This window comes from Vigna unguiculata, chromosome 11 (assembly GCF_037176805.1).
Source record: "Vigna unguiculata cultivar grain cowpea cultivar isolate G323 ecotype 2 chromosome 11, ASM3717680v1, whole genome shotgun sequence".
In the NCBI taxonomy this organism is placed as follows: Eukaryota; Viridiplantae; Streptophyta; class Magnoliopsida; order Fabales; family Fabaceae; genus Vigna; species Vigna unguiculata.
The window spans coordinates 710,887-720,253 of record NC_140802.1 but is presented as its reverse complement, the minus strand read 5'-3'; the positions used below and the strand labels follow the sequence as shown (position 1 = coordinate 720,253).

Genomic DNA, 9,367 nt, shown 5'->3' with positions numbered 1-9,367 from the left:
CGAGCCTGTTTGGGTCGTCGTGCTTGTTGGGGTCGTCGAATAGATCTAGGTTGTTGGGCATGTTCGGGTCGTCGTGCTTGTTCGAGTCGTTGGGTCCGTCCAGATTGTCGGACTTGTCCCACAGATAATAATATATTTTTCATGTTGAAGATGAAAGCCCATGAGTTGACCCTGACCCACAAAACTTTTGTGGAGTTTTTGACTGTGCGGACTTCTTTGATGGGGACTTTTTTTCAATGTGGAATTTTTTAGCCCTAGCCCACATGGGTTAGGGAAGCCCTGTGAGCTGAGTCAAATTGACACCTCTACCAATTTGTGTATCAGCCTTGACCTATCCATTATTGACTCCCCTTCAAGAGAATCTTGGCCTCTATCTACTCTTTGACCACTCACACAAATGTATAGCCTTATCAACTCTATTACAACAATAAAACCACAAAAACAAACCGAGAAACAATCCAGAAAATACAAATGGAAAGAATATACTACAACATAAGCGCTTGGGAAACCTTGTTCAGAGCACAAGACAACACTTTGATCTTTCAAATCTTTAGAGCACTTGGAAAAGGTGTGTTGTTCTCAGAAAAAAACATTTGTTTACTTCTTAGATTGCTTGTAAAAGTTAAGTAAAGATACAACTTACCCTTTTATAGAGATCTTAAAACCCATTTTGCAAGTGCAAAATTCATGCATATAATCAATTATATTAGATGGTGATTGATTATTCTATTTGGTTATCAAAAACATGTCTCAACATCTAAGACATAATTGATTATTTCTCCGTATAATCGATTATACACGCTCCTCATTAATTGCTCAAACCTAATATAACGGATTGGTAATTGATTATATAACTGCAATAGGAAAAGCTTAAAAACATGCATTTATAAATAATCGGTTATACCAACACATACAACCTCTGAAGATCAATATAACAGTGGGGGAAGTAAAAAACAATGTAAAATCTACTCTACAACAGTGCAACGGATCAAAGAAAAAAAGTTTAAAAAACTGCTGGAAACAGAAATGTACTAAAGGAGTTAAGTATTTGACAGATTTTCAATAGGAAAAAAAATTATATTTTTTAATGTATAATCTAAAATAATAATTTAACATTTCAGATTATATAGTGCAAACAAAAAAATATAACTCTTTTTTCATTCTAAATTGCACTACCTAAAAGACAAAAAAATAACATTTTTTTTTCCAAATTATGTAATTCAGAAAATCTACGAACTATATTATCTAGAACTTAAACTGAAAAATCAAAAAACTACGTACTCATAAGAGTATAACTGATATTTCAAAATTATAGGATAAAAAAACAATAGGATGGATTAAACAATAACCATTTGGAAGCTCAATGATTTTAAAATATTATATTAAAACTTATACTTTCAATAACTTTTATTCAAATGATAATATATATATATATATATATTTATATAATCATATATTATATCAATTTATAACAAATATATTATTAAATGTCTTTATTATTAAAACTATAGTACCTAATATCAATAGTTTTGTATAATATTTACAACGTCATTTGGTTAACTTAAAAAAAAATATAAAATATAGTATTTCATATTGTAGTTGTTATTTGAAAGTAGCTATATTTATATTTGTCGTGCACCAACCAAGTGTTGGAATTGAGTTTATCAATTCATTTTAATTAATTTTGGAATCATTATAAAATATTCGGAAAAATACTTATCTTTAAGTCCAAAGTAAATAGGAAAGGAAGAGAGCAAAAGTTTCCTTTGAATCATCATTTTCTTGTTCTCTTTCTCCTGTTTTAAATATGGAAGAAAAAGAATAAATTTCTTTACAAAACCCACCTAATTCAAACTAACAGATATCGAATTTCAAGACAGACTTCAACAATTTGTCTCTATTCCCATTTGGTAAAGATTTTTCAGAGGAATTACCACTAATGTAAAAATTCAGAAAAAAAAGACTTCTAAATGCAGTGAAATTGTGCCTTTTCGCTTCCCCATTGACTGATTCTCCACTCCTGCTAATAAGGACATTGGAAGCCTACATCATACTCACGTAAACAAACCAAAGCTGGTCATTATAAATGTCTTGATCATCTTGAGTTTTTACAACAACTGGCAAATAAAAGGAGCTGTCAACTACGAAATGGTGGTTGATTCTCAAAAGGAAGCTCTACCGGTGTTGCATTACCATAAAACTCTTCCAAATTGTAGAAAGTTCTCTGTGAGGGAAGGAAGATGTGTACAACAACATCACCTGTAACCAATAAACAATCATTAGACCCACCAGGATCACACAGTACTTAACAAGATTACTAAACCAAGCCTAATCCAGAACTAGTGAAGCAACCGTTTCCATTAATTAACTACACGCATCGGCCAAGTGCACTCTTGATCTGTGGAATTATATAGGCTTTTTGGATTCAGACACAATTTTTTGTTGATTGGCTAAAACGGCTCTGGTGGGATCAAAGAGGGTAGAATCTTCTGAGTTATGTTGTTGCATCATGTTGGAGTACAAAGTATTTAACAAGTTTTGTCTTTGCATGTGTATGCTTTATACATCTTGTTGGAGTGCAATGGCCAACTTCAAGGGATTTCTTCGGGTAAATGGAGACAATTAAAGGGCTTTACTGTATTGATGTACTCTTGCTTTCTGCAGCAGGCTCTGTTCTTCGTTAATTTTCAGGTGGATATTTTATCCTTCAAGAAAATGAAGTTCCTCCCTTTCTAAAAGTTTTCTTCTTTTCATCATAAAAGAAACTGGCTAGAAATGTAAGATATAAAACTTAAGAAACACGTTCTTTAGTAAGATGGCATCAATTTGAGTGGCAGCACTACATGGTACCTATTAGAAGGGAGGTTGGAGTACGATGGCATTGGCATGTAAAGCTTTGTTCTTAAGTGAAAACAAGATTTCTATTAGCAGGTTATGCTATATTATAATTTAAAATCACTTACCGAAGTCCAACAGGGTCCATGAGTTGGGCTTTGTATCTCCTGTTGGAATTTTTCCATATTTTTTCTCAGCTCGATCTCTCATCCTGGACCTAAAACGCAATATCAACAAAAATGAAATCCTCAAACATTGCCTTCTCAGTACAAAGATATCAGTGACAAAGCCCTTACCCGATAGCATCAATCTGCGGACGGGAAAATGCTGTAGCTATGATAAAAAATCGGGTCCAGTAAACAAGTGGCTTCACAAACAAGACCTTTATATCTGCTGCCTTAACCTCGTTTGCAACCGAAGCCAATTCCATAGCAACTACAAATATGACACTTAGCAATTAGACACTATTGAGGCTCATTATATTTCTCCCTCTGATAGTTTTGTATAAGCAGAAAGTAACTGAACTAGTTTTTCGAACAGTTGAACCATTAGGTTTCGAGAGAAGTGAAACCAATTTATCAGCACTCGCACACACAAAAGGATATTAATAATTACACACTCCAAGAGACTGAATAGGCTATGATTATTCCATTGTAACCAACAAAGTAAACAAGTGGCTTCACAAACAAGACCTTTATATCTGCTGCCTTAACCTTGCTTGCAACCGAAGCCAGTTCCATAGCAACTACAAATATGACACTTAGTAATTAGACAGTATTTTATATTTCTCCCTCTCTTAAATAGTTTTGTATAAGAAGAAAGTAACTGAACTAGTTTTTCCAACAGTTGAACCGTTAGGTTTCTAGATAAGTGAAACCAGTTTATCGGCACTCGCACACAGAACAAGATACCACACTCGAAGATACTGAATAGCCTATGATTATTCGATTGTAACCAACAAAGTAACACGTACAAAGCTTCCAGGGACATTGTTCCCTCCTCACACAGGATAGCAATAATCCTGTTCACTCCCCTTTACAAAAACCTTCCTCCTAAGACAAGGCTACCTATCCCTATATATAAACTTCCATTGAAAGTCTCTCCCCCTCCAAACTACCAGACAACAACCTATAACCACCTATTTTTTAACAACTTTCCTCCTAACATATACCTTCCTAGTCCTATCATGAACACACTTGTATTAGTATTCAGGGGAAAATAACATGATCTTACAGAAAGATTCCATGGTACAGAACATTAAACAGAAAAGTAAAAACTAATGTGAGAAAACATATGTACAAATTAGGTGTTAGCAGAGGATTTTCTACTTCGAAACACACAAAGAAGATTGACTCAAGTACTTAATAAAATTATAACTGTACCACTAAAATTTATTTGTATATGTTTAATGTTATAACAATTAACATGGAGATTAACTGTGTTCACACATATGTAGTAATATTCTTACAAACAGAATCTACTTACTCATCAATTAAGTCAGAATGACACAGAACTGAAAGCCTGGCCAAATTCAAGCACAACAGGTATATGGTGGAGAGTGGCCATGGAGGCATGGTAAGTACCATGATTTTGTTTACAACCACACATGAAAACAATTACATTTATCAGTTAAACAACGATATCAATAAAAAAATTTCACCAACAAATAGATAAACTAAACAAATTCAAAATATCAAACAAGCTGAGTCCAGTAAAAACATTGGAGCTTAGGTTATTTATTTAAATGAGACTCCAATCACCCAACAAAGGTGAAGGCAGATCAGGGTATTTATGGGTATTCACTTCCTTTTACAGCCCCATGGCAGCAAGAATATTTCTTATTTTCTTCTGCATTAATTTATTTCAACTTTATTCTCCCAGAATTTATGTTTCATAGTTGCATGTGTATCTGTGTACTTGGGGAACACACCCTAAAAGTCTAGGCTATTAAGGAGAGAGAACCATTCACTTCAATACATAATCGAACATCCATAGTTCTTTATGACACACCAACAACTGGCTTTGATACCAATTCATAAGTACTAAAACACTTGGAAATTCAACCTCAAAAGTTAGCCATTAAGCGAGCAAGAACAAAGCACTTAAATACTCCATCAAAGATTCCATGTTACTCAATGTGTGACTTAAGCACACCACAATAACCAAGTTCCTATCGCTGCGTAACCTCCAAAAATTGTATATATATTTTTAAATCTCTAAGTAATATACCTACCTAAAAACTATAGAAATGAACTCCCTACTTTTTAATATTGTTATTCCTAAATTGCTTTACAAGATTCTTATGTAATTTATCATCCTTCAGATAGTCTGACAGATGAATCTTCTTAAAGAAACCTGATATAATCCAAAAGGTTGAAAGACAGATTGTACATGAATGTAAACAAGGTGGAAATAAATTCTTTGACAAGACTTCTTTTCAGCTTACATGACAGGCTTTCAGCATCATCATCAATCTCTACGCTAGCAGGCTTTTTGTCTTTTCTACTAAATACCACTTTTCCATAATTATTAATTAAATCTTCATACATGTCATCTGTGTCTTCATTTACATCCTGCAAAGTACACAAGTTTTGTTACTTACGTCCCCTTAATGATGATCATCAACTGCAATTAACATGACAAAGTTTACAAAAGTATCTAAATTTCCTTAGAAAGGGTGTCAGTTGAAATTTGATGTTATAAATCCATGCAGCATACAAACAAATAAAATGTGAAAGAGTCCTATAAAAGACAATTGACCTATATTCTCAATATTAGCAGTTAACATCCAAGTGAGTTCATAAGGTACACTGTTTTCAAGACTAGAATATATAGCGATGAATAACAAGGGGATTGGAAAAAGAAATGTGGCGAAGATGACAAGGTTCACTTGTTGTCATGATGATAAAGGACATGAAAACTAATACTCTTTTTTTTTTCACCAAAATCAGGGTGAAATAGGTGAATTAAATTTGTATAATTGAAAACTTCAAAGCAAACAATTGCATGATGTACCGTCCAGGGAATGGCCGACCTCAACATGCTCATTTGGATTCTGACTCGATCAATATTTATCATAAAACAACGAATTTCAGTCACAGGCCGAGGTGACGAGCATTTGGGCCGAGGTGGTCGAGGTGACGAGCATTTGGGCCGAGGTGACCCAGGTGACGAACATTTGGACCGAGGTCACCGAGGTGACTAGCATTTGGGCCGAGGTGGCCGAGGTGACAAACAAATATCCCTGGATTTTAGGAATAACCACCCCCATGCGAGATTTCAGGAGAGAATAGTGGAGAAGTGGGTAGGTTGGTTAGCTAAAGATCTGGCAGTAAGATAGCCATTTGAAGACTGAAAGACCCTATATATATATGAGGGACGGGTGAAAGAGGGGGGGTCTTTGATGGCAGAGTTGATTCCCAGTTCTGGTTCGGTCCCTAATTCCAGACCGGAACACATGCCTAAGTCAACATTTTATAAAAGTAAGCTTTCAAATTTTCAATTCGTCACCTTCTGGAAGACAAAACTTTGTTGTTCCTTAGGTAGTTATAATGTTTTCCAACCAGAATTGGAGTTTCAAATCAATAATTGTCATAATAAAGGTTGGTAATCAATATATGTTAATAAGGTAAAACTCCAAATATAAACAAAAGGATACTTGTATTGTATCTAAGTCTTTTCTCCCTTGGAACCCAAAATTCAAACTCAACCCAGAAGATTTATGAAGTGCTAAATGTTATCCAAACTGTAACTGGACTTTAAAATGATATTATGCAGCTATATTAAATTAATCAACAATTTAAAAAAAAAAAACCGAAAATTGCAAGGAACAAGATTATATTTTACCGAGAAAAAGCTGTCTTCGGCTTTTTTACCGAATGCGAAGCTTGAAAGTGAGTTTTGCTTCTTGGACTTGAAACCATTGATGGAGTGTTGCTGTAAATAAAGCTCCTTTATGCACCAACGGCTGAAAACCTTTCTGGGTCTGGGAGAACACTTGGCTTTGAGATGACCCAATTCGCCGGAAAAAATCACCGTCAGTACGGTGCCAGCACCGGCGAGAGACAGAACAGTGGATGATGGTAGCATCTATGAATAAGCCAATAGTCACAGTTCAACATGTGTCTACCATGAAACTACATATACAATTACCTTAATTCTTTTTTAATTACAAAGATGTCCAAAACATGATTAATCACTCAGAATCAATTAACAATCAGTCAAACTGATTAAGACAAACTTCATATCATAAACTTAACCAAGTGACCCTAGCTATAGTATATTATTAAAATCCAGATACTATCTAATGTATCAAGTATGAACAAAAGGTCAAAACAGAAGTTTTTAACAACTAAGTGATTTCTCTCAATCTAAATTATAAAATAAAAAACCTAATGACACAAAATGTTAAAAGTAAAAGTTGGTACATATTCATATTATGAAAAGTGAAAAATATCATATATTCAATTACATTAATGTTACAGGTGACTTCCTTTCCTATTTCTTTACACCTTTCTATGATTCTAAATTTAACTTCATTAGGTTTTCAATTCCTTTAAAGAATTGTTAATTTTAACCCTCATAAATTTTAAATAAGATGTCCCATTTAATGCTAATATTTCCACGTAACCAAAACTATCTCTTAAAAAATATGAATAACAAACATCTTGGATAAACCGAAATGTAAAAATTTACAATTAGTTAATGTGAGAAGTTTGCAGTTTACACATTTAAACATAAACATAATAAGCCAGCAATTGTACATTCACAAAAACTAAATGCTTAAAAACAGCAGACTAATAATCAATGATTTATGTTGCAGCAACATTTTAGTAAAAAAATATAAGGTGCTGCTTCAATCACATTATCCACTCATAAGATAAGCTTGCATACATCCTGGTTTGCTAAGGTGAAAATGAAATATTTCATATCTCTATTTGTGTTTGGTTATGGTGACTGATTCAGATAAATTTTCCTCTTTATTATTGTTTGATTTCAAACACAGTGCTTGATTCTGTTGCTGTTGGTAATTTGTATTTGTTGGTGATAGGAAAGAGTTTCCACGTCCGACAAAATCGTAAAAATCAATACCTAAAAGAAACGAGTATAATTTTTTTTATCTTTCCAACCATTGACAAACACAAACCATGGGAATTTTACACTACCTCAAAAATACACAATCGAACCAGATAAAAAAGATAGAACAAAAGATAGAACAGTGGAGAAGTTCTGCCACACGAACCAGCCCCAAGACAACTACAAATTCACCAGCAGCAGCAAAAAAAACAGTATTAAACTCATAACAAAACAACCTCAGCAATTAATTTCATTTCTCTACGCAACAACAATTAAAATATAATAATAATAATAATAATAATAAATGAGTAACAAATTTAATCACAAAGTCACATTCCTGTTTCAGCTTAAACTTTTATAATACATCAACGTGTAACTCCAAATACACCCAAAAAATGAATTCAAAATTCACAAACCAAAACCACAAAGCTATGGAGAAGGAGAAATCAGCACAAACAATAAGCATATGTCTCAACATATTTGGCATTTAAGAACACCTCTACAATTGAACATTCTAAACGAAATTGAAATCATCAACAATCCAAATTTAACTCATTATTCACTTCCTCTAAACATAGCCCAAAGAATGCATAAACTCAAATTCAAACCACAATTATAAACTGAAAAACCCCAATTAATGAAAACAGCAAAAGGCGTGGGCTCAAATTACCAATTAACGAAATGCTTATTTCAAACAAATCAATTATGGAATTAAATCTATACCAATGCGATTCATTCTTCTTTTTCATGGCCATTCCCTCACTCATGTAACACAAGCAGTACTCACTCTAGCTCATCAATCCAAATACAAATCTAGATATATTATAACCCAATGATTCCCACCCCAAGAACAATCAGAAAATACCAACCCAGTCACGAACCAAAACACCAACAAAATCGACTTAAACCCAAAAACATAAAGTGCACACATAGATTCCACAAATTGCCAATAACAGCAACTCGAATGCCAACTCATAGCTACTCAATAGCCTCATCAATTTGGCTTTAACAGCTATGGACCCAAACAAAATCCAATTAATATTCAAACAATGGCCAGAAATGAATAAAACAGAGACAAAGAGGGGAAACCAGTGGCCAATGGCTGTTTATGGCTTAGGTTTTTCGGTATGACGTGAACGACAGAAGGGATAGAGGCATAGATACCCTCGGCAGCAGCTATGGAGCTTCGGATGTAGACGCTACCGTTGAGTGAATCTCGTCGGGGTTTGGGACTGTAGACGTCGGATGAACGACTGAGGCAGAGGGTGCGTAATGGTCCTCACTGTTAGGTCATATTCGGTGAGCAGCTGACGGTAACAACCGGTGAACGGTGGTGCCGCTTAAAGACGAACACGGTAGGATTTATGCTCACCCGCACCGTACCCAGAGAGAAAAAACGTGATTTCTCGTGTGTAGTGCCTTTGTGTTCCGATTCTCTATAGTAGGTCCTTCTTAC

General features: G+C 34.3%; 1 protein-coding gene across 1 annotated transcript; it reads right to left on the bottom strand.

The window, feature by feature from the left end:
• Positions 1-1,750: 1,750 nt before the first annotated feature.
• On the bottom strand, positions 1,751-9,367 carry LOC114172824 (protein Iojap, chloroplastic-like). Its single transcript, XM_085668598.1, has 6 exons — positions 9,076-9,367; positions 6,682-6,924; positions 5,282-5,408; positions 3,132-3,270; positions 2,964-3,052; positions 1,751-2,259 (listed from the first exon to the last, which is right to left on the bottom strand). Exons 2-6 carry the CDS (start codon positions 6,922-6,924, stop codon positions 2,138-2,140), a joined length of 720 nt encoding a protein of 239 aa, XP_085524724.1. The 5' UTR covers positions 9,076-9,367; the 3' UTR covers positions 1,751-2,137.